We start from the raw sequence: 27,443 nt of genomic DNA on the forward strand, positions 1-27,443 counted from the left end.
ACGCATGCTCACAACAATAAACACACCCCTTTTTTAACCCTTCCATATGGCATATTTAAAGAACCCCAGTGATTTCAACCCTTCATCATGGTAAATGGCCTGTGTAAAAAACCAAAATGCAACAGTTAATCCTTTCCTCACCCTTTTTACACTCCCCTCTAACCCTTCCCTCGGGACATAAAGGGTTTTTTAGCAATCAATTAGCTGCACCTATACAACCCTTTATGCAAGGGGTGGTTCATGTAAATAGAAAGGGGTGACACCAAGGCACCAGGGTGGCATTATTGATTTTTTTATCAATTAGTGATAACTTCATATCAGGAAATGTAGGTACATACCTAGAGTACAAAATTTAAAAAAAATGTAATAATATAAAGAAAATATGGTAAAGTAATATGATTAAATAACAGAAGAGGGGTGCCAATGTTTAAGATACCTCCTGGACCAAAACCCCAAATGCAGCGCTCTTGTCAAAAAAATAAAAAATAAAAAAAAAACTACAATACAAACAATACTGCTTTAAGTAACCCATAAATTATATATGAGAAGAGGTTACGATAGGTAACTTTTTTCAGAATTTTATAATTGATTGTATTTTTAAGCTGAGACACAAAATCACAATATGAAAATACTATTACAGTTGACACATATGCTTGTTTGCATAGTTAACAAAACATATCTAACACTAATTGGTTATCTAGTACTGGCTTAAGTACTCATAAATACTATTTTTTTTTATTCAACTAATTTTGAGCATATTTAACTTTGACTACTCTACGTAAAATGATTATAGGCAACATATTTGAGACAAAGTGTGATCCTAAATGGTTTGTAGATTGTAAGTAACCTAATAATAGTCCTAAGTATACCTAAGTAATAGTCTATAGACATTTTATTGTAAAGGAATTTTGGATACTTGAATAATTTAATAATTCGCTACTTAGATCAGTGTTTCCCAAACTAAGGGTCAAGACCCTTTAGTGGATCCCAGGAGCAAGTTGAGTGGGTCACAGAAAAATTGTTCCCAGACCTATAAATCAGGTTATTTTTCACAAGGTTAATGCATTTTTCACAAGGTTGGTTGGTACTATAATACCACCAAACAGGTAGGAAGGTGTACAGTTTATTAAAATATGTTTGATAAATTGTTACTCCAGCTTTTCAGGTAGGATTTGAATCATTTTGAAGGCGAATGGAATCAAAGCAGCATTATTTTCAGATAGGACTATAGTGCTTCTTACTTATTTTGCACTGTTCATTGTTTTACTGTAATATCTTACCCTACTGTTTGCTACACTATGATTATCCAGCCTTTTACTGTGCACACAACCCCATAAATTCTCTTCAAACTCTTAAAGGTTGTTGTCCAATATGCCAAGAGTAACAGAACCATTCTTTCACTGAAAACCATACAATCATACTTCACTTAAACCAGCTGAAAACCACTTCTGGTTCTGATATTAACTGTAACCTGATAAAATATTCAGAATTAGCATTGGACACAACAAAAGGTTCTCATCAACACAATACACTATAAATAACTGGTTTATTTACAGTACATTAAAAAATTCAATTTGTTTCAAACATAATTTTTGTAAAACTGCCAAGACAAAGTTGTGACACAAATAAATAATTTAAAACATTTGTGTTAAACGTTACAAATACATGAAAAACTCACTCTGTTAAATTCACACTACCTAAAATGTTTTTTTTAAGTCAAATTAAATATTACATCTACTATAATTTAACACAAAACACATGATATAAAATTAGTTTTAAAAATAATAATAAATTAATTAATAGTGAATAACAAACTAGATGTGTGTTCAGTTTTTGACACAGCTCTAACCTCAACTCGGAACATTGGCTAGGCAACGGGAATTGTCCTTAGCATGGGTCAACTAATTGGCAACCCAAAGTCATCAGAAACTTGTCAATAAGTTTGATATATTTTGTCTATATAAATGTAGATTTTAAAAGAACGGTAATGAAAATAATGTAAAAAAATTACAGACCATTGAACCAAAATAACCTTAGTTTCCAACCATTGATTAACCGAAGAATAAGTTATACAAAACCGCTTAGCTGTTATTTCGGTAGAAGTTTTTCTGTATTGTAGAGGATTTTAACTTAAAAAAGCAAATATAAAACCAAGACTAGACAGATCCCTAAATATTTGGTCTGCGGCATCATAGACAAATAAAATAAATATAGACCATCAGCTGTGCTGCGGTTAGCATACAGCGCACCACCGTGTGGCGGTTCTGGCGTCCACCGTTAGGTTTGCCGTGTAGTTACGTCACACACTGCTGCAGCGTCTGCTGGTTACATACGGCTCCTGCGCTCCTCGCCTGCAGCGGTGTGCACCGTAACTACACGGCACTCCTAGCGGTGAGTGCCGGAAACTTCCTTAAGAGTGATATTTATTCTATTTGTCTATGGCGGAATTCAGCAGTTGACTTGGTTAATATGGTACAGTAATGACAATTTTTACTAACAAAATGATAGCATACTTGAATTTCTTGCCTGAGTTTTGCATGGGAACCTATATAGAAACCATTTCATGATAGAAACAAAGCTTATTTTTCTCCTATTTGCTACTCAGAGCCTAGCAGACTCTTTTTAACAGTTTTACTGTTTTCAGACAACACCTATTTGGTCTTGTTTCATTACTAATTGTTCACATAGGTCCTTGAGTTACAACTCAAATAAGAGCTCTAGACAAAGTTTGTTGTTAAAATTGTAGCTTAAAAGAAATGGCTTGTATTAAAATGTGTACTACATGACACAGCTGTTAGCACAATAAATTGGAAAATAACATAAAATACGTGCTTAAATTTTGTTTTAACCAAAGTCTAAAGACTTCAATTATTCGCTAGAAAGTGGTATTTTTTAGGAAATGTTAAATCATCTATTCAATAATATATAACATATATATATATATATATATATCAAGTAAATAATTATTTACAATATAAACACTTTATCACAGTCCGAGTGTTTTTTTTTTTTATTGGAGGCCTGACAATAGAGAAATACCAAGAAGGGAAAAGATCAGCAAAACAGTCTGAAACATATGAATCTTTGTAAATAAACACCTAACAGAGCCATGGTGGTTAATTTGGATGATTTTCAAACTCTCACAACATGACTACAATTTTAAACTTAAATTTAAGACGTTTGGATTGACTCAAGGATTATCCACACTAATTTCATGTTGTGGAAGATTTAAAAGTGGCATAAATCAACAAAACTCAAACTGTAGCCTATTTATTTATATAATTAATTTTGACTGAACTTTCAGATTACAACAGAAAATAGCAATATTAAATCTGTACAGATAAAAATATACCCACTAAAGCAATGAAATGTTATATGGATGTTCATAAATGATAACGGAAGAAAGCATAGTTTTTTAAAGTCTTTGATCAAATCCTTGGATGCTAATCCCTAACCTGGAATGCTTTTGCACACAACTTCAAGAGAGACCTGCCTTGAGGATGGTAGCAATATGTCATGGCTAAAGCCATTAGTACTATTGGATTGGATTATTGGGGTTTGATCATGGGATGTCGGGAATTGAAGCCACGCAATCTACCCCTAGACCAGCTTGATAAGCTTATTTATCTATTAAAGCTGATGCTTCTCGGGCATCAGTTAAACGGTGTTTACTTATACGAGAATGCAATGACCAATGCTTAAAACATATTTAATTTTTACTGTCAATGATTTTGTCTAAGAGAACTACGTAATTGCACAGTATAAGAAGTCAGTACTGAGGTGCAAGAGACAGTCTGGCAAATATGTTCCGAGTATGGTCAGAGGATCCTAAGGGTCACCCCCCGAGTATGGGCATGGAACTAAAAAGCCATTTAGTTTCATGGTTTTTGACCATGGAATATGTCAAAAATATTCAGGACTAAAGAGTACGACTTTGAGATTCCTTACAAAGTGGCTATAGGGTGACTTGCCCAGTGAATGACCGGTGCCTATGAATGACCGTTTCACTCTAAATCATCAATAATAAGAGTTAAATTAAGACAGGAGTGAAAAAAAACTAGGTTAGACAACAGATATTACTCTATTCTTGATATTTAATCGTCATTTTTTCATTATTGTTAATTATTTATGTTTATTTTGATGATTTAGCTTGGACATGTTTTGAATTTTAGTTTTTAGCTTCTGGAAGTCGGAAGGATGAGAGTTCGGGGTTGGGGTTTATGGTAACAAAACCAACATCTCCCTTGCCCTGGGAAGCACAGTGACAGTTTTTTTTTTTTTTTAATTGGAGGCCCTGGTGATAGGTGAAAACCATCCTTGACAAGAATTTGAGAAAGGGGAAATTATACTGATCATCTCAGACCGCCAAGCTGCAACTAAGGTGCTGGAGTCTTGAGTGACAGAGTCACAAACAGTAAAGGGTGGTAAAACACCCTCAAAACGCTAGCTAAGTAGAATAGAATTAAAATAGCTTGGGTCCCTGGATACTCGGGGCATGAGGGGAGTGAGAAAGCTGATGCATTGGCCAGGAGGGGGGGAAAATAACAGCTTGCAGGGCCAAATCCTGAGGTACCCTGATTAGTTCTGGAGTATCCAAAGTCCGAGACTGGGCAAAGGTCTGGAAGGCAGAGGCTTAGAGGATCAACACAGGACTAAGGACTTCGAAAACACTAATAGACCCCTCAATGAAAGATTGGAAAGGCTTACGCTTACTGAGCCTAAAGAGGGGGATATCAGATTACTAATAGGGATGCTAACTGGGCATGGACCTATTAGGAAACACCTTAGAACCATAGGGAGGTCACAGACAGACCAATACAGGATATGCAAAAATGAGGTGGAAACCTCTGAACACTTATAACTGGACTATCCGGAGACGGCCCAAAAAAGGTTGAAATCACTGGGAAGGCCGAAATTGGAACCTATCGAGATGAGGAAGGAAATTGGGCATCTCACAGCTCCTAGGCTTTGCCAATTGTCAGACTGAGTTGAGGAGTGCTACAATAAGTTAAAAGGCTGAAGTAGCAAGGGGTAGATGAATACCTCAAACCCTCCCCCCCCCCCTAAAAAAGGGTGTAGTCCCTTGCAACTGCTACAGTCGACAGTCATACTTCACAGAAAAGGTGAATATATCACAGTACTCGATCATCCGCAATAACGGTAGGATAACCAATGGCTAGATAATCAGGACTCATCAGCAAAAATTAAATTTGTACCACATTTCTTATTAGCGAAGTACCTCACAGTAAAGTTCACTCAATCCCTTCTAAAAATTACAGTTTTATATTTTAAAACATCAAAGCTTATCTGTATTGTTATACGCAAGTCAGGTGAAACAAGAAAACACAAATACTCTTTTAGCTCCAACCTGTATATTTATTTAATGGGAACACATCTCCCATCGCGGCATAGAACAAGTTTTCAATACAGAAAATCACAAAAAAAACAAACCTAGAGAACTGTACTGTAAAAAAAATTAAAATTCTAAGTAAATATAATCTGGTTCTATTCTCTTGAGTTTTTGTTTGTTATCTTTATGGATTTTGTATTTCTTGTTTTTCTGCTATACACTTTTTATGGGGTTTTTATTTTGCGAATTTCCTACTTAGTCTGAGTTTGTGTACTAATCTCGTTAAGTTTTATCATTTTTTTCACCAGAGGACGCAATCAGTGTCCACATGCTGAAACATTTTGAAAGACGTTTTTAGATAGGAAACGTCTGCAAAAGCCCCTCAACAACATAAATCCCCCATAAATGAATTAAAAACAAAGAAGCACACTGTATATTGCACCTACCTTGAGTCCTACGATGGTGTACATTGAGGTCTCACTCCATCAGCCTCTTCGTCAGAGCTGTTGGAGGTAGACGACACAACTTGTCCTGGGCTGCTGCCAGGCTCACCCCCCTCTCCTTCCCCACGAGTGGTAGAGGTATTCGGAGCACCCTAGGGAAAATACTTGTTTAAAGAACATTTACAAGCTATTACTATCAAGACACAACTCGGTGTACACTAGAGTCCCAGTAATCTCAAATACTTGGGACCGCATTCGCGTCAGAAATACAGAGAAATACAGTGAAACTGCATGGAAAAATAAAACTAAGTACTTTTATGACAGACTATTTCTCCCACAATCATAAAAAAACCACTATGATCATCACAAATTTTTTGCTATAATTTTCTTAGTAGAACAATTCAACCATAAAATGGTATTAACAAATGCCATCAACAAATGGATGTTCAGATATGGGCTATTGACAATTATGTAGTTCACTGACTTTTTCCTGGTCATAAAAATTCACAAACAATTCAACGGTTTTCCAGTTTCCCAGTTGGCTGGACAGCCAAAGTGATTAGTGATTACAGAAAAAATTGCTTTGTTTTAATTTAAATACGGTAAATTTTCTTCCTTAACACGTTCAGTGCGGGCTTCATCAATTGATCAATGTGTCGCGAATATGCTCCTATCGGCTTACATCTATTGATGTAGTTGCGCCAATTGAACTACACCATTGCTCTGGGAAACGTTATAATCGTTGCCAGCCTGTAGCTTAGAATGCGAGCTTTATTCTAGTATAGGTTGGTACTAAAATTTCCTGTAAAACCACGTCTGGCAATGCTTTTCTCCCGGTTTCGGGATTTTCTCTCTTCGAGCCACATTATAAAGAATATGGCTACGCTACGGATTCAGGCAGTGCTGCTACCATTGGGTGTTTGAGTGTACTACTTTCACAGACTGAAATAATGGAATGAAATTGAAGAGCGCCTGTTTGAAGGTATGCCCAACTGAACGTGTTAACCCTTTCAGTGCTATGAAACGATATATCGTTGTTTTAAAAAAACCCTAAGGGATATAGAGAGGGAGGTTATTTAAAAAAAAAATAGCAAAACGGCCATTGGTGACCTGCATGTTCATAGGATACACTACCAACCACTTAGCTAAAAGATTCGCCCAATCCGATGATTTCGAGGTGTATGTCTAAACCAAGGATTATGAACACCTCACTATGCCCCAGTGGTTGTAGTATATCGCTACAAACACACAGGTCACCAATTATTTGCCACACAGGACGGGATTCGAACCCGAGCAGACGAATGCCACTGGCCAAGTGACACACGCCCTAGCCTTCTCGGCTATCTGTGCTTGAAGACTGGGGAGTCAAAACCCGGTATTTAAGCTGTCGCCACCGATTGCGAACAGATGGCGCTGCAGATGGTTGTTCAATGCGTTACTAGGTAGCAGCACGAGCTAGTCACGGACTATTTAGATTTAGATGCAATCTTTTAGTTTTAGTAGTAGTAAATGTGTTCCTGAGACTTTGCTGCAAAACATTAGTTTCCCTAAAATTGCTATATTACAATAACCTCGTCCAACTAAATCAGGGTTAAATTCAATATTACATTGTAAACTATATGTCTTTTGATTTTGTGAGATTTCGGTTTCAAATAATGCTATCAGAACATAAAAATTTATAGGAAAACCAGGAAAATTACAACAAAAACTAAGTTTTATTTGATGTTTACTACAAATACCGGGATTTATCTTTCTTATATATTTTCTTATTGTGTTATTATTCAAAATTAGCCTAATTAATAAAATAGTGACAACATGACAGTTAAAATTCAACAACGGGTAATGGAATTAAAAGGCAAAAAAAAAAAAATCTTACAAAATATGAATTATTGGCCTAGCAATGAAAGGGTTAAGGTTCAGATTAGCCAGATCTATTACTTTGATTACACACAAGCATCGTACTTAATTTCAATAACTAGAATATAAGTAGGCCGAAATAAATAAAAAATGAGCATTAATTTAAAAAAAAAATGCACTTTCAACAGCTGTTTATATGAATAAACTATAAGTTTTATACAAATTACTGTGTGTGATAGAGACGTACCCTTATTCGCTCGAACCGCTGTATCTGCTGCCATAGCCATCTCATCTGTCGGTGGTCGAAGGGATCGGACGTTCGGCTTCGGTAATGCTCACGATTACCTTGGTTCCCTATGACTGTCTGAAACATTCAAATCCGAATATTTAATTTTTACAAAAAATGTTTGCCCAAATAGGCCTACTATAAAATATATTGGGACTAATGTTGTGTGAGCGTACTGTATGTGTGTTGGCACAGGGGATCAAAATTAATATATTTTATTATTGATATTGATTGATTGATTGTGGTTTGTCTCAACAATAAAAGTGGAGATCAGTGTATTTTGTAATGTTAAATTATGTTATGACATGACAAAAAAAGCAAGACATACTAGGGTTTAAATATGTTTTACCACAACCATAAACCATAAACCTAAATATGTTATATGTAGTTTTCATTTAAATCTTTTGAGTGGGCTTGAAAACTAGCCAAGCAGCATATAAAAATTCATGAATGTGAAAAATGATGAATTGGAACTTTAACATTTAACTGAACTAAGATATAACTTTTATAGGTTTAAGTAGGAGGATAAATACCTCAAAACCCCTGCTTTGAACCAGAGGCTTCAGACCTCGGATCTTTTGCCTTCTGGGATTTTCCATAGCCTGCAAAATGAGAGTGAACGTGTGCCGAAAATTGTCTACATGATTCACTACTAATTGCATTGTAGTGATGTGGTTCTGTTATACAATGTGAGTGTATAGTGCACAAAAGTGTATAACTAAATTTGACGGCAAATATTGTACCTTCTATGACTGCAAACCTTTTTTTCTGGATTAAAATTATAATTTTTCATTTATTGGTTGGACGAGCTAGAGTAAGTGAAATATTCTAATTATTCTACAGATTTTGAGTTTATTGTGCCAAAGTGGTCTCTTTCCGATTACGGTTTTTAACAGAAAGACGTCCCTGACACCTATACATACAAGAGTTCGGCAGTCTCAATATCTTTTGTAATCACAGTGAATAGTGTAGACCAAAATCAGAACAATGCATAAGACTGTTTTTAAATGGTTTACTTTAATCAAAAACTTCCTACAAAATTGAGTAATTTTTTTAACAAACGTTTAGAACTGTTTGTAACAGGTGATCAGGTTAGTAAGAATAGTGTCAAATAATTTTGTGGAATCTTAAAAAGCAATTTAGCAAAAGCCATACTTACAGATCTAAGCCCCTTCAGTGTCGGCTCTTGTTCACAAGACGGCACCCAGATCTTGATGTCGTAGTCCAATCCACTTGTAGCAATGATGGGAACTTGGGGATGTGGTTCCAGACAATTCACCTGAAAGTTGAAAACAATGGTAATTTTCATCACCGAAAAAAAAAAAAAAATGGTGAAAGTGGTTCTTTTTGGTATGCAATCATGTTTTACAAGCGAGGCGACGGTTAAGTACCAAAAAGACACTTTCGCTCCGTGTGATGAACAACTGTTTTCATCATACTGTGGAAATAACCTTCTAATGGTTACAAAATTATACCAAATAATTTAAAGTGATACAAAGTCGTCATCAACGTATATATTTCTGTTGTTTACAAACATAACTTAAAATCGGTTTTATAACATTTTTAATGTGCCATAAACAAATTTTGAGGTTAGCGAGCCAAAAAAAATTACCATATGTTTTTTCTGTCCTCTATTTGAAGTTACCCAAAAACAATTATTTTTTGTGGACAATTTAGAAAACTAAAAACGGCTTGTTTTCCGGTCAGAATGATGATACTTAAAATAGCAGCATTGAAATATTGGAGTTAAAGTGAAAAGAAACACTTAGCCTACAATATTATAATGTATATCAAACTTAATTAGAGCCATCTACGATTGCATTAATTTACTCTGTTGAAAGGCTATTTTCACCTAAAATTTCTTAAATTTCACTAAGAAAAGATTAAACACCAACCATGTAATCTTTCCTATCATTTTAGTGCTGCCTGAGTTTTCCTCAAACTTAACACATTTCACTATAAATCATTTTACTGGCAGACAAAAATTACTATTTGTACTAGCTTAATAAATACAATGTAAGGATATTTTAAATTCTTAAATTTTTTATTTTTCAAACTTTAGTAACTAGAATAATACATTTTCTAATTTATGTGCTCAATGCTCTTCTAAAATTGTTAATCATTGTATTGATTTAAAATTTTGACCTGTGATATTTTTATTTCATACAGTAGAGCATTCTACTTGGTATAGCTGGGATAAGAGATATTAATAAAATATAAAATGTTTAAAATGAAATGTTTGCCTTTATTATCTTTTTAGTGGGGAGAGCAGATGTACTACTGTAGGATCAATACAGTATCACACTCACAATATTATAGTCGGAGAAATATAGGATATGACCTTAAAAAAATTGCAAGAAAACGTTTTATGGTTTTATTTTGTAGAGTTGGGTTTGTAGAATGACATACTAAAAGTTGCCAAAAATCGGTGCACGAGAAAACCACTAAAATCACAATTTAAAATGGCGGCTTTTTCCAACATTGGACAAATTAAAAAAACATATTTCACATGCAGTTATGCACATTTTTTGAGATATTGACTTGGGACCACCGCCTGTATTTATTGGGTGGTTAGTACTTCATTTTGATAGGGAACATTTTTTTGGCCGCCATCTTGGATCCGCCATATTGGACATAGATAATTTTTTTTTATGTAATGATAGTGTTGTGACACATCATTACCAACTACATTTTTACACAGATTTCAATGCCGAAATCCGTTTTTAAATATCTTTATTCATTTAGAAGATATATTCAAACGAAAACTCTCCACCATACATTTCTTATGGACGTTTCGAAGTTTGATAATTGTTTTAAAATTATTTTTCTTATATCTCCAGTTCTTATTGACGCTTGTAGTTCGTTCTAGGCTTAAAATATTCAGTAATGTAAGGGCTTTCATTTGAGCTCTTGATCATTAAAATCAGACGAGTTAAAGACCAGCTACGAACCTCAGAACAATATTAAATTTAACTTTTTAGAAATATATTTTTATTAAAAGATTTATAACTCGGGTTGTTAATACGACACCAAGTTCTTTCTGGTCTCAAATTACTCAGTAAATTACTCAGTAATGTTTGGCTGTAATTTTATTGATCATTAAACAAAATCTGACAATTTTAAAATGAGTCATGGATCATAAACATTAAAATGTATTTATATTGAAATTTGTCTTTAGTTAAAGACGTATATCCCCAATTCTAAATAACTCCCAAAACTCTTTATAGTCTTAAATAATTCGCCTAATTATTGACTTTTAATTAAGCTATGGATTACTTTCCGGGAGTTATTAGGGTTGGGGATATATGTCCTTAACTAAAGACAAATTTCAAAATAAATACATTTTAATGTTGAATTAAGAACCATGACTCATTTTTAAATTGTCAGATTTTGTTTAGTGATTAATAAAATCAAAGCCAAACATTCACTGAGTAATTTGAGACCAGAAAGAACTTGGTGTCGTATTAACAACCCGAGTTATAAATCTTTTAATAAAAATATGTTTCTAAAAAGTTAAATTTAATATTGTTCTGAGGTTCGTAGCTGGTCTTTAACTCGTCTGATTTTAATGATCAAGAGCTCAAATGAAAGCCCTTACATTACTAAATATTTTAAGCCTAGAACGAACTACAAGCGTCAATAAGAACTGGAGATATAAGAAAAATAATTTTAAAACAATTATCAAACTACGAAACGTCCCTAAGAAATGTATGGTGGAGAGTTTTCGTTTGAATATATCTTCTAAATGAATAAAGATATTTAAAAACGGATTTCGGCATTGAAATCTGTGTAAAAATGTAGTTGGTAATGTGTGTCACAACACTATCATTACATTGAAAAAAAATTATCTATGTCCAATATGGCGGATCCAAGATGGCGGCCAAAAAAATGTTCTCTATTAAAATGAAGTACTAACCCCCCAATAAATACAGGCGGTGGTCCCAAGTCAATATCTCAAAAAATGTGTATAACAAATGCATGTGAAATATGTTTTTTTAATTTGTCCAATGTTGGAAAAAGCCGCCATTTTAAATTGTGATTTTAGTGGTTTTCTCGTGCACCGATTTTTGGCAACTTTTAGTATGTCATTCTGCAAACCCAGCTCTACAAAATAAAACCATAAAACGTTTTCTTGCAATTTTTTTAACGATCCCTATGTAAGTTTGTTTAGTTTGCTTGGACTATTACAATCAAAGCTGTAATAGCTAATAACAATAGAAAATATAATATGTTTAAACAAATATGACCATCAAAAATACAGTACTAGACCAGCTGTTTCCAAAATCTGCCTATTTCAAACTAAATTTTGGAGAATCTTTCAATGCACTAAAATGTTGCAGCAACATTGTCATCCTCTCTCGTAATCGCGACCATAACACCAACATCTTTCACAATCACAGCAACACAAACTTCGACCACAGTCGCAACGTTTTTCCTGATACGTTAATATTAGGCCTATTTTTTAAATCTGGTTATTCAAAATTCCTACTAGTCCGAACATGATTCGGTCTTAGTTGGTTCGGAATAGCGGGACTCTACAGTTACTCACCACTCCGTCTTCATCTCCCCTCATCCATTGCACGATTGCCTCTGTACTCTTGTCCCAGAAGAAGATGTTGCCACAGTCGGAACCTGAGACTATAAACTCACTTCTGGGTCCGAAGAAGTTCACACCTTTGACTGAAAACAAATAACAAAAATATTTTGAAAATCTTAAATAGATTATTCATTTGTGTTCACCGTAAAGGTTCAATTGAATCAACCATGAAACAGAGTTATTTACTCTTCCTCTACCAAAATAAAAATAAATGTATAAAATAGATTGTATGTAACCGTTAAGGTTCTTCTTTCTGTTGCCATAGTTGCCAATCAATATTTCTTGCCGAGGGCTTCATCTTGAAACTTTGGCCTTTCCATGGGGGAAAGTCAGATAGTATTTTAAGGACCCAATTGGGACGAGTTCAAGTTGTAACTTTGAATTAAATTTCAGCTTGCATTCACCGGGAACAACATAGACCTGCCGTTCTTTCCTAGACTTTGTGTAAGTTTCTTCTAAACTCTATCCATTTTTCTACAGAAAATGAAAGAGGAAAAAACTTTACTCTCCCCAAACGGGAAAAAGTTTGTAAAATGAAAAAGATAGATTTAATGCCTGGCACTTATAAACTATTAAAGAAACAAAATAAATGACCTCATAGTGCATGGACGAATCAGCCATTAGCTTGAATTAGTAAATACCCCCGCCGCAGCAAACCTGCCGACTAAGCGAATTTCCATTTGTCTGAATTGATTTTCAGTTAAATATATTTTAATAACATTAGGTTTAACGAGTACAAAATTAAAAAAAATTTGCAAAGTTTGATCAAAATATATCCATAAACAAGCAAACTACAACATTTGACAATATTCTCCATAAGAATAACATGGGAATTTTAAATTTACAATTTTTTTAATTTTCTCCGTTACTAATAATCGAATAAAAATACTTTTATATACTAAATTATTTGTTTTTTTAAGCTCTTTAAAAAGGTCTAAAGAAAAATCGGGAAATTTTGTGTTTTAAGGGCCAAAAGTGAGAAAAACCAATTTTTACCCCATAAAACCCCCCATAAAACCCCCCGTAAAGCCCCGTTCCCATGGTCTGATCGTGCTGGTTCGCGAACTCATTCAAGTTTATCCCGCTTTACACCTTTAAACCAAGTTTCATCAAAATCGGACAAAAATTACTCAAGTTATCGCGTTTACGGACGTATATATATATATATAAGTCTATATGTATATATATATATATATGTATACATATATAAAAATTTGAACGAATGGTGTTTTTGGCCTCTGGGGACATCAAAATGAAAAAGTAAATCGGTCCCGGGTCTAGGTCTTACCGTGCCACCTACGGTAATAGCTACTTCCCCAGGGCCGGTTCTAGGAATTTTTCAAAGTTAAGCGAACACCCGAATCAGCGCCACTTAGAATCTCCCCCCAAAACCCATGAACATAACTTAACCGTATTTGTGAATTTTTTCCCAATAATTTTGGGAAGAACTTTTTTTATAAGTTTGGGTAGATGAAAACTAACTTGCAATAAAAGACTGTTTGTTATTCGCAGAAATGTGACATTTATACACACTTATCATATAAACTTTAGCAAAACCAAGGCCACAAAAAAAAAAACAGGCCGTAGGCCTAATGCTCGTCAAGCATGATGTCGACGTCACGATAGAAGATGGCAATGACGTAATGTTTCCGTTTGTGATCAGCTGCTTGTTTTGATCTTTCCTTGGAAAATAAATAAATAAATACCTACGTCATTGCCGTCTTCTATCCGTGACTTCTTTGGGCTGACTGGACTCGCCACCAGATGATTTCTACAAAAATCTACTCATTGATTTGGTTTTTTTTCTTCCTCTTCCAAATTCGCCTTACGCTTTCTATAATAAGTGCCAGACGGTTTCTTTTTTTCTGCCATTGTTTTCATAGTATCGGCTCTCAAGAGGTTTTACCATTGACTATATATACCTACTCATTTATTCAGTTTATACTTTCTTCTTATTTAATGCGCTAATTATAAATTAAACTTAAAACACTCGTAATCATTCGCTTATCAACAATCATGAATCATCAAAACAATGCCAATACGACACCGATACGGTATAGGCCTACGTATACAACTAAAAGAGTGCAATACAACGTAATGCTCTGCTCTAGGATCAGAGGCAGAAGGGAGTGAAAGAAAGGAGAACTTTCTTGTTGTGACAAGTGGCGTGGTTAGGCCTACTTGTGAGCGAGTCGTGAAATGAAACCCACAGGTGCCGCGCTGGCACTACGCTGCCGACTGCCGAGCGTCTGCGTAAGCTCACTTCAAATCGAAACTGCGAATGGCATTGAGTCCTTGAGTTGTAGTGCTGTACAAATATACAAATTTTTAAAAAGTGCTGTTGGTACAAACAGAATAAATGCCTTTATTGTGGTGCTTTGAATACTTGAACTCTGGGCAAAAATAAACAAAATTAAATTACGTTGTTCACGTAAAAAAAAAATGTTCGGTTGGCGCCACGGCGCCACTTTTTCGTGGCGCCATATGCGGCAGCGTAGTTCGCGTATGGGTTAAACCGGCCCTGTACTTCCCTATAGGGAAATTCGCTAAAAGGTGTGTATATTCAATAGAAATGAGTAATTTACATTTACATCAGCACAATCTATCGGTGGCTCACATAAAATACTTATGATGATCTTCATAAAAAAACTGGTGTCAACTTTAATATGGGGATTGAATGTCTAGTTGTATCAATAGTAAAGATTTAGATTTTACTTAAAATTTTAAGACGTGATTCTACGTTACCTGTCATACTGTTCCGATGTCCCTCGTATTTATGCTGGTAGTCCGTGCCAGGTGGAAGTCTTGTGTCGAAAAGGTAAATGTCATCATCGTTGTATGACCCGATCACTTCTGTACCATTACAGTTGAACACGGCGCAAGTTACATGCAGCAGCGAATCTGACTTTAACTGAAAATCATTACAGATTAGAAAGGTCTATTTGAAATTATTGCAAACATGTTTGTAGAAACTTCATTAAAGATAGTATTGGTCATTCAAAACATACAGGTAATTTAATAAATCGAAATAAAAAAGTATTACGATGTTAAAATCGTCTGTGGCAATAAGCCGAGATTGTTCAGACTCCACAAGAGCTATAAATAGCTAGATCTACTCCACAAGAGCTATAAATATCTAGATCTATCAATCTCAATGAACACTTTTAAACAGTAAAGCACATTACTTGCTATTTTGGATAAAATTATTTCTTAGTATGTATATATTTATTGTCAAATACAGGGTGCAGATGCAATTTTAGGACTAACTCTTAGCATTTTCTCTCTAAACTTATTTGTATAGGAGCTCCATGGCGCAGAATGTACACTGCAAATCATATTTTCTTAGTTTTAACACGCTGTAACTCCTAAATGAGTAGCTTTAGAAAAAAAATGCCAAGAATAAAAACGTTTTAAATGGAATTTAATTCCTAAATAAATCATAAAATATGGGGTCTTCAATAAGAAAAATCAAAGTTGGCGGCCATATTGGAAAAATGGCAGCTAAAATTAGTTTTTCAACTCGACCAAAATTTTTTAAATAAAAAATCCAAGGGAGTTTCATTTTAACATTTTTGATATCTCTTATAACTTTCGAATAAAACAGCTGGCAAACTAGCACACTTATATCAAGCACCCTGTGTATATTGTTTTTTTTTGTGAAATAAATAAACTTTCTTACTTTCAGTTTATTCCCTCCCGATATGCGGCCTTTTGGCCATTTTTACGTTATTTTACCAATAAGTTAGTATACTGAGTTGCTTATAGTTGGAACAAAATGCTTACCCGAATGGGAAAAAGTCTGCCCTAGCATAACAAATAGAAAAGCTTTACACTACGCATTCAAAGTAGAATATTTCGCGATTACTGACCGCGTAGAGGAATTCAGTTGGAAAGAAAGAAATAGTAGAACCAAATTTCTCTTTGTTAGAATTTTAGTTTTTGTACTTTACTGAGAAAGGCACTAGACAGACTAACATAATCTACCTCTGATCACTTATTCATTCAACTAATTAAACAATTATGACTGTACCAGATGAACAGGGCAGAACTTTTTTAAAGGGACTCCATTCGAGATCTTCCGTCTGTCGTATAGTCGGATGTACTGGTCTTCACCAGTCACAATAAACTCATCGCTGAACGCAGGGTTGCTTTGGATGCTGTACAACCCCACCTTCTTGCTTGCTTCTTTCACAATGGTCACTCTGCAATCATAACATTGGTTATAACAGTACTTTGCAGTTCTGTCATATTTAACTTTTTTGTCAAATTTGAGTTATTTTATCATGTACTAACAGTATTATTTAATCCAAGAAACACTTTTTCCTTTCCCCCTGGCAGAAAACCAAAGTACTTGTTAAATCTCAATATTATTTAAATAGTGAATAAATATGACTAATTTATGAAAATATTTTAGTAAAAATCTAATCAGACAATTTGAAATTCACTTAGGAGGTTTGCTTCAGTAGGGGTATTTTCCTTAGCCTATTTAATGGGTTTTTATGAGAAAAGCAAATATAATAAGCTTCTCTTTATCTTTTAAACCGTAATGTTTAAGCAATGGGGATTGTACAATTTTGTTTAAAAGTTAAAAGGACTATAACATTTCAAACATTTCATTTGCCTACATTTCAAACTAAATTGTTCATGCTGATTTTTTACAATCAAATTTTTCCATTATTTTATAGAAAAAATTGAAAAAAATGAAAAAAAACTCCAGAGAGACCATGGATTAGTATCCAGATACCAAATTTCATCCAAATCGGACCTCAGGTGTGGTCTGTAGCTATACATTGTAGGCTACATATCCACATTCATACAGACACAACATACACACACTCACACAAACATCACTAACTTCTAACTACCACTCTAACACGGAACTTTTGACAAAAAGAATTCCATACCTTAACACTAAGTATTGTAGGTACATGGGAAGAAAGTAAAAGTCAAAAGTACATTCGACAGTTACTTTTTCTAAACACAAGAAATTTATCCAGGCCAAATTAAATAGACAAAGAAAAGGTTACTACAAACGAACGCATCATATGAGAACTGTGAACTCTTACACTTCAGGATTTTTTGTGAGAATAGCAGATTTACCTGAATGTAAAGAGTCCAATCCAAAACAAAAACACATAACCGTACAATAAACACAACAAATGAACACAATAGCATTAATTTTTGCGTTTTTTGAGCCAGCCTACTCTTATTTGGGTAAGCCTGGCTATCCATAAAAAATCCTACTAAGGCTTAGTGCTCTATATTACATCCTAAACTCTTACCTGTGGGATTTGTTGGAGCGGACATCGTGGCTGAGAATTAGACCATCCTCCCCTGCACTGAGGAACTCATGTGGTGTGTTGGGGTGAATCGCCAGCTTGTGTGTAGGTCGTTGGTGGTGCGCCAACAGCCGAGTGCCTTTACACACTCCCATGCCACTCAAAACGCTCAGACGCACTTGGCCATCTCGAGCGCAAGTTACAATGTGCCTGTCGCCACTCAGTGGCAGGAATTTTGCCTAGAAAATGAAAAAGTACTTTAAAACACTTAAAACACCCCCGCCGCAGCAAACCTGCAGTCTAAGCAAAATTCAATTTGTCTGATAGGATTTTTACAAAAAAATATTTCCATAAATTAGTTGTATTTTATTCCCCATGTAAATAACATTAGATTTAATGTCTACTTAGGTTTGCTGCTATGGGGAAGGTAAACAGTTCCTTTTTTTACCAAATTAATGTTAATTAGGCCTGTAGGATTGATTTAGTAAATTTGACAAATATGATCAACATACATCCACAAACAAGCAACTACAACACTTTTCTTTTTTTCCATAAGAATAACACAGGAATCTTGAACAAATAGTTTTTGGGAATTTCCTCAGGAAAATTTAACAACAAAGCTTCACTATAGGCCTACAAATTTATTTATTTTTTTATACAAAATGGCTGTGATGAAAATTGGGCATTTTCATGTTATAAGGGCTTGAAAACCCCATTTTCTCAAAATTTATAAACCCCATTTAATACATTGTACCTATGACCTGATCTTGCCGGTTCACAAACTCATTTAAGTTAATTCAGCGCTACACCTTCAAGCAAAATTTCCTCAAAATCGGACCAAAATTACTCGATTATTCCTAATCGTGTTCACAGACTCATAGATTTATAAGTCATATACACATAAATTTGAACGAATATTGTTTTTGGCATCTGGGGATATCAAAATCAATAAGTATATCGATCTCGGGTAGTCTTACCGTGCCTCCTATGGTAATAGGTATTCCCCTTAGGGAAATTCGCTAAAATGAAATGAAATTATAAATGACTTAATTAAAGAGACGAAGTTAGAAAACCTCAAACAAGTACCTACTATGATTTGCTGCTACGTGAAGGTAAAAAGTGTTTTTTGAACAAATGTTAATAATAGTTAGTATGTTAATAATAGTAGTATGTTAATAATAGTAGTATGTTAATACTAGTATTAATAGTAGCCTATATGGGATGAAATGAATACATTTGCCAAATTTGATCAACATACATCCATTAACAAGTAGGCTAAACTAGAACTGTTTTTTTCTCCATAGGAGTATAAAAGATGGGAATTAAAATGTACACTGTTTTGGAATTTTCAACAACAAACTTCAAGATCCAAATTAGGCCTTTTTTATTAAGGAAATTGACAGGAAAGCAGGCTTACCTTTAAATAAGTCCATAGAGACACATAAAACATCACAAAATTAAAATTAGAAATTTTCGTGGTCACTGACCACTTTTTCAACCACTGGAGATTGGAGAAAAAAAAAAGAAAAAAAAAAAAAAAAACACACACAACTGGTAGTGTTTTTGTTCTTTGTGGACATCAAAATGCAAAAGTATAGGGAAATTCGCTAAAAAGCAAATTAACTTGAATTTTAACAAGTCAAAAAAAGTGTTCAGTGCAGTAGCGTTGTATGTAAAGTAAAAGGTCACAGCCACAGCACTTCTTCAGAGTGTGGGAAATCATTGTCTTAGTGGCACGAACCAGCTGGTTACCATACAAAATCCAATCGGAATGGCTACAGAATTGCCGGAAATATCTCCTACCCTACCCATTCACAGCAGATAATGAAGCATAATGTAGATTTATTGGTCATCCGTCCTTTGATGTCATAAAATAAAGCCGATAAAGCAGTCTGGGAATTTCATGATGGGTTAGCCTCTGGATCAAGGTAATGCAAATATAAAAGGTTTAATTTACCTGTTGCGTCAATTGATCCTTAAGTTATGAAATAACTACGGCCGTTTCGTACTGCTAAACGAGTACATCTTCAGGTCATGAACGTTAAAATACGGCCTTCTCATCCATGGGTGGAGTCGTCAGCCCATGTCGTGGGTATTTAATTGTAAATATTTTATTGTTTCGTATGTGTTCGTGTTATGTGTCCTAAATGTGCTGACGACTCCACCCATGGATGAGAAGGCCGTATTTTAACGTTCATGACCTGAAGATGTACTCGTTTAGCAGTACGAAACGGCCGTAGTTATTTCATAACTTAAGGATCAATTGACGCAACAGGTAAATTAAACCTTTTATATTAGTCTGGGAATGGTTCAATTAGGATACAAGTGATCTTAACCTAATGGAAAAGTTAATGAATGTTTTCTAATACAAAGCAAGATTGGTACAGTAGACTCCCTCTCATCCTGACTCCTCGGGACCGAGGCCAGTCCAGGTAACGGGTTTTCCGGTTAAACCGACGTCCCCAAAAACTTGTTAAAACGGACTGTTTACTGTGATATTCGACTTAAATTTATGAGAGCATTGTATTTAGACACTTGATCACTGGTCTCAAATCTTTCACACGAGAGCAGTCGTTTCAGTACTGCCCACTTCCTGCCGATCTAATCCGGTTAAACCAATGTGCTGATAAAAATTGTCCGGTTAAAGAGATGTCATTTCCGCCGAGTGTAGTCCGGTTAAACCGATGTCCAGTTAAAAGGTGTCCCGATAAGAGGGAGTCTACTGTAGGCTTATTAAAAAAATAGGAATATCATAACAATTTAATAGTTAGGAAGTAACACAAAAATCTTCAAAGAATTACCTGGAACACATTTCCGCTGTGACCGCTGTCAAAGCTCAGTATAGACCTGTCCGCAGCCCAGTCCCACAACACGACTCTCTTATCATCACTGGCGCTGGCTAGTAGTTGTCCAGACCTGGTCGGTAAAGATAAATATTAGTCTTATTTCAGATTTGAACTAGGTTTTGAGTTTTAAACACCAAAAACACTGTTATAGTAGGTCTACAAATTAATTGGGAATACTTATGAATATGATTTAGGCCTGCTACAACTTTTGCAATGAAAGATTAGAACACAACGAAATATTTTCAACCTGTCCTATCGGTGAAATAAAATTAATTTAAACTAAATATGTCCGTTTAGGTTATTAAAAGAAATTCAAGCATATCCATATAAATCATTAGGAATATTAGATTTAATATAATGTGTAACAGGTTGACCAAAAGTGTACAAGACAAATTTCATCAACAGTAACAGTAGTTGTAACTGATCCAGTAATACATGCAGAAAGGTTAAAGGGTTCTTCATATACAATTACAAGACATCCCATCTATATGGATCAGCTGTCGCCAATTTTTTACTAAAGAAGAATGTAGTTGTGTGGGCCAGTCACAGATTGCGCTAGTGTCTAAAACTCTATTTTGTACCTTATTTGTTGTTACTGACATAGTTACTGGGTCACAACAGTTGCTATAGCTCATAATAAGTCATTCCATCAGTTTGACTTGGTAAAAACCATAATGTAATCGTCACAAATCAGTAATTTAGATCAGCGCAATCTGTAGGTGGCTCACTTGAATTCCTAAGACGAATTTTATTAAAAACCTGGCTACAACTTTAACATGAGGATGGAATGTCAAGTTGTTGTATGAATAGTCAAAGATATTATTTTGTTACCTACAGTAGAATACCATTTGGTCAAACCATAGACAAAAAGAAATAAATATAGACTGTCAGCTGTGCTGCGGTTAGCGTATATTCCGGCGCCGACCGCTAGGGGTAATGTGTAGTTACGGCGCACACCGCTGCATCATCAAGCGCTAGCGACCGTTTCCATAACAACTTGGTAGTTTGGAGTAGTGTTGCCAACTTTGGAGGGATTCCCCGGAATTGGAGTTTACTAACTTTTTTAATATTAATCGATAAAATAATTTAAATGCCATATTTTATTGTATTTTTTAAAACGTATTTGTTATACTTTTGTAGTTTCATTACAATGATTCAAAGTTTGTCTTTATTAATCAATAATTTTAGGAAGTGGGTTATTGGAAGGTTTTGTTTTATATTTGCAAGGTCAAAATCTAATTAACCAGGGTGTCTAGTATGCGGGGAAGACGGGAAAGTCAGGTATTAGTATTGCATTTCAAAATGGTCTTGAACAGTTGGGATTAGTCTTTATTCTGATATCAAAGTCGGGAAATTTCATGATTTTATCTCGATCGCACTAGACAACGATCACGTTTCCATGACGGCACAAAACGATGATGATGTCTACACGACCGCGGGAGATGTCCTTAAGCCGCGACCGTGCTAGACGTCGTTTTCGTGACCGCGGGAAAAATGATCACGTCTTTTCTGCGATCGCGCAAGACGATAATGTCTACACGGCCGCTGAAGATGTTCACAATTTCGCCGCAATCGTGGACGGCGATGACGTTTCGTGACCACGGCATTCAATGATGATGTTTACACAGCCGCGGAAGATGTTCATGATTTTTACGCGATTGCAGAAGACGACACTAGTGATATAGTAATCATTTCGTTTGCAAGAGTGGTAGTGCTGGTAACAGCTGGCGAGTAGTCGTGGTCGACACCGAATCGAATACCGATAACCGACATCGAACGGCGATAACGCTCTAGCGGCAGATCGCAAAACCTTTCTTTGACAGTCTATATTTACTCTATTGTCCATGGTCAAACTGACAACAATAGAAGGAGTCTTGTCTTACCTGTTAAAATTTAGGCTATTAACACATCCTCGATGTTCGTCTAATTTATACATGAGTTCTAACCGCTGTACTGCATGTAAAGATCCGTAATATCGATGCTGAAATCTTTCTGGACCTTGAAAGCGAGCACTCCAACCTGTTTCCCTGTAAAAGTGACAAAAGTAGAAATAAAAACTATACCAGTGAAACTAATGCCTGAAAAATTTATGATTGAAATTGAAGATGGTTTCAGCATGTCTCCTACGTCTAGATCAACACACAAGAGTAAAATTATTCAATTTTAGTTTTCTCTTAGTTGAGTTTTATTTATGAAATTAGTAAGGCAGTATAGTTATAGTTAAAAATACCTAATAATACAGTATAGCCATAAGTTATATATAATTGTACTAGCTGTAACCCGCGGGCTTTGCCCCGTTTAACTTCTTAATTTTCAAGATGATCTCGTTCGCATGGCTCAATCACGTCCTGGTTGAAGTTCGTTCGCTACGCTCACTCACCTTTAGGTTGGAGCTCGTTCGCTACGCTCACTCACCTTTAGGTTGGAGCTCGTTCGCTGCGCTCACTTGCCTTCAGGTTAGCTCGTTCGCTACGCTCACTCACCTTTTTGGTTGCAAATTAGCTGTTGTCATAAATGTAAAAGAAATAATAGTGCTGCACCCTGTTGGTAATCCTTGTAACTTTAATGCTATTGAACATCATAGAACAGAACCAACTTGTTTAATTGAAACAGCTGTTAAGATTCATTAATTCCATTTCTCATAAGGTTAACATGGGAAACTCCAGAGCCACTGGGGCGGAGCCTATTGGACGGATCACGAAATTGATGGTGTATAAACCTATTCCATGACATTCTACACGTATGTACCAAGTTTCGTGGCAATCGGTTCAGCGGTGTCCGAGTTTATCACCCCCAAACAAACAAACAAACAAATATATATACAAACATCCTCTTTTATATATATAGATGCTAACTTAAAGCATACAATTATAAATAACTTATGGATTATAACTCAGCTTTTATGGTACAATATTACTTTTTATCATAGATATCAGTAACACTCTAGGGCTGGCCTAGATTCAAATTAATTACGGTTCATGATTATTAACGATCACTAGCCTAACTATGATGGATGGTTAAAAAAAATTAATATAGGCTAAAGTTAGAACTCTTTCATTACAGTGACCTAAATCTTTATTTAATCCTACAAATTATCTAGCAGTTAACTTAAATTAGGCTACTATAACTAATAGGCTAACAAAACTGAAATCTATATACAATCAAAAAGTCAAGAGACAATTTTTCCTGTTCTGTTTATTTTAATTGGTATGGCCTATGTTTAGAGAAATTTCAACTCAAAAGTTTGTAATAGGCTACGCCCTATTTTTACAAGTTACCATTTATGATAGAATGGCAGAGTAGAAGGGCAGAAATCTTCAACTTTCACGATTTGTCAATTTTTAAACGATCTTTTGAGTAAGTCTTAGTTCCTATTAGTCTATAGAGTTATCTTAACTTTTGTAAAATGCTCAAAGTTTTAGATGGTTAAATAAAAAAAGAGATGGGTTCTTGGTTAATAGGCAGATTTATAAGTTAGTTTTTCAAAGGATGGTTGTTTGCTCTTCACAATCTAACTTAACTTAGCCTATAATATACCAATTTAAACTAATGCAACATCTAGACTCTCACCTGCCCACAATTTCTCTCATGGCAAACCACTTGTGTTTAGGCTTACACTTGAGGAGAACTTTGGGTGTCGGTTTGTCGTCTTCGCTGGCTTGACACTCCATCGACAGATTATTACTCGAGTCTGACGATGACCTGGACAGCAAGTGTTGCAAGTGTTGGTAAGGGCCACGAGACGGTAACCACTCAGAGTCATCAGACGACATTGCATCCTCTTCAGATGACTCGTCTGCTCCACTTCTCCGTCGATATTGCCTCCCAACACTCCTTCGTCTTCTGGCAAAACCGACATCGTTGTCAACGGTTGTTTCTGAACTCTCGGAAATCCGTTGATCTGCATTTGATGAGCCTTCAGCGTTTGTTCCTTCACTAGCCTCTCCATCTTGCTCGATTTTTTCGGGTTCTTTTCCTGATGTAGTAGGCCTAAGTGTTTCATTTGCACTACATGCTTCATCATTAGAAGGAATTTGACAGGAATCTTCTATTACTCTTTCAACTAAGCCTACTTCACATTCACTTTCACCATTTTCTTCATCAGTTTCCTTGGAACTTCCTCCACCTTCAGCATTTGACATTCTGTAAATAGGGTATATAACTTAAGTTTGGTTGAAGTCAATAGACTGATCAAAAATTTTCCCTATTAGCCTAACTATTTGCCTCTCCTCAGTTTGAATTTTCTTCAATACCCGGGTAGACTTCCATATCTGTTGGCACATAAGTTAGGCCTACAACCAAATTTTTTATTGACATGAACAATCCAGTTTTCTCTGGTAAAAGTTCACGACAGAAGGTAAAGGTAAAGGTAACCGAATGAGTAATATCGGTTATTCGATTGTTTAATTCGATATAACGTTTGGTCAGTAAGGTTAGGTTAATTTTACCTAACTAACCAAGCGATATACCGAATAATCGATATATCAATCGATATTAATCATTCGATTGTTTGTGCCAACAGATATGGAAGTGTACCCCAATACCCTACCAAAGATATGTTCATTTATTAAAATTTCCTTCTCAAAGTTTTGTTATGTTACTTTTACTTTATTTAGGCTACCTATCTTATTAAGTAGGCCTCGACAATGGTACAGTTGCTTAACTAACTGGGATATGCTAATATCCATTGAAACTATCAAATTGAAAATATTGAGTAGTAATCAATATTTTTAACTATGTACCTGCATTATAAAATTTAACTAGATAGGCTAAGTTTAATAGGCTAACCTAACAAACCAAACTTGCTGATAATGAAAAAAAAACCGAATGAAGGTTTACTAAGTAATAGAATCGATAGTTTCTATCGATATAAGCATAGCCCAGTTAAGAAACTGTAACCCCTGGACAGTATGTTGAAATACCCTAACTTAGACCTAAGAAATTAAGTAAAATACTTAGACCTAGTTATTACCTTGCATTTTTTTAAATTGAATTTGATCAGCCAGAAATTTGGGTGGATTGCATTTCAGTTATAGCTCCTTACCCACCAAGAATAAATTAAAGAAAAAACTAAGTTTGAAAAATCTTGCCACAATAATTCCCCAAAATACCTAAAACTAAAACTTACTCCTCAGAGGGATGACCACATGACACATTTAATTAAGAAAGAAACTTCTTAAGACCTTAGCTAAGAAAACTATAAGTATAGGCCTAAATATCGAATTCGTTGACATAAAAAAAAAACATTGGTAAAATTAACACAAGATTGTATAGCCTTGCGTGCATTAATAATAAAGCTGAGTATCAGAGTATCACTTACATTTCTCGTTTAGAATCACAATTATTGAAAAATGTATTCTAGGTATACGGGAACCCACAAAATGGGAATTAGAGTCACAAACGTAAATTAAAATAACAAGAAGCAACCTCAATTTCTACATGGATTCAACACAAACAGATGCTGCATCAGAAATGGAAATGCACTTTAGCTGCAATTTTGTTAGCTACTTACAAGCAGCTTGTTTTGTTTGTTTGCTGTTGCTGCATGCTTCTATAAGCAGCTGTGTGTGGAGCTGAGGTAGGTGACAGACAAGACAGCTGGTGTGCATCATGAGTGCAGACGCCAGAAAATGCAGGATAGCACAGGGAAAAGAGTATAGTAACCACTAATAACCAGAAACGTCGTTGATTATGGGTTTAAGCATAATGTATCGTATTGCGAACTCGATGGTTCAAGAATTAAATAATTGTTATATTGGACAAATAATGTCCTCTATTAATAGCATTATACTAGTCTGGCCAATGAAACCATTGATCAGCTACCGTCAATCTGTACTTTGTAACACAGTTTCGGGAACAAGATACCAATTTGTTTTTCGTCCACTCTAGCCAGTGTTAGTTTGTATGGCGAAAGAGCGTGTGATTTTATCCTTCACGTATTTCATAAATCTTAACCATTTGGCAGGAGTATATTTTATCTATGATTTGGCTGATGCAAGGAGAAAGAGACGATGGCGGACTTGTGGTGCTGCAAGTTTCTCGAACAAGGTTCGGTAAGGTTTTGAACGGGACAGTCCCGTTTTAAGTCTAAGTTGCTAGTTCTTACTTACTTATATATTCATATTCATTTGATATGGGGACGCCACCGCCACCTATATGTGTGTAAATTGTAACCCAAATATGAGTGTAATGGAGTGTAACGCCTTGTGTAGCTTTACTGAATAAGACCTGATGATTCATTAGTCAGGCGACCATTTATTGAAAGCCCAATGATCAGAGACAGCTGGGTCCAGTTTCAAACCATCAAAAAGCTCCACAGTTCACTATTCAGCTTTGGGGATCAGCAAGTACCTCAAACATTGAAATTATTCAACGTTACCAATCAAAATTATTACGTAAAATTGTCAACGCTCCTTGCTTTGTTACCAACAGAACACTTCACATACAATGATCTTCAAATTCGAACAGTAAAAGAAGAAATTACAAAATCTAGTGAAAAATACATTATAAAATTGGAAAATCATTCAAATCATCTTGCACTTAATTTATTGGACAATCACAACACCATTTACAGACTGAAGCGACATTACGATATTGGACCTACCATTCAGATTCGGCTAAGTGTTATCAAAATTCTCTTTGTTAGCTAGTGTTGACGGTGGTCAATCACTAGCTCATGTTCTTCAAGTTATTTTTGTATTACTATTTATATTCATTTGCTTATTGTTCAACTTGAACAGATTGTAAATTAAATAGAGTTAAAAAAAAACAGTTCACAATTTTCT

General features: G+C 35.1%; 1 protein-coding gene across 1 annotated transcript; it reads right to left on the reverse strand.

Moving 5' to 3' along the window:
- Positions 1-1,551: 1,551 nt before the first annotated feature.
- LOC128987305 (DDB1- and CUL4-associated factor 8-like) lies at positions 1,552-26,177 on the reverse strand. Its single transcript, XM_054408077.1, has 12 exons — positions 25,979-26,177; positions 24,229-24,801; positions 22,542-22,685; positions 20,614-20,728; positions 17,816-18,051; positions 16,564-16,735; positions 15,279-15,444; positions 12,486-12,616; positions 9,096-9,215; positions 7,898-8,014; positions 5,797-5,945; positions 1,552-3,067 (listed from the first exon to the last, which is right to left on the reverse strand). Exons 2-11 carry the CDS (start codon positions 24,798-24,800, stop codon positions 5,805-5,807), a joined length of 1,914 nt encoding a protein of 637 aa, XP_054264052.1. The 5' UTR covers position 24,801; positions 25,979-26,177; the 3' UTR covers positions 1,552-3,067; positions 5,797-5,804.
- Between the last annotated feature and the right edge of the window lie 1,266 nt (positions 26,178-27,443).

The sequence above is a fragment of the Macrosteles quadrilineatus genome, unplaced genomic scaffold, assembly GCF_028750875.1.
Source record: "Macrosteles quadrilineatus isolate MER2022 unplaced genomic scaffold, UCM_ALF_1.0 Scaffold_2__2_contigs__length_208266976, whole genome shotgun sequence".
NCBI lineage: Eukaryota > Metazoa > Arthropoda > Insecta > Hemiptera > Cicadellidae > Macrosteles > Macrosteles quadrilineatus.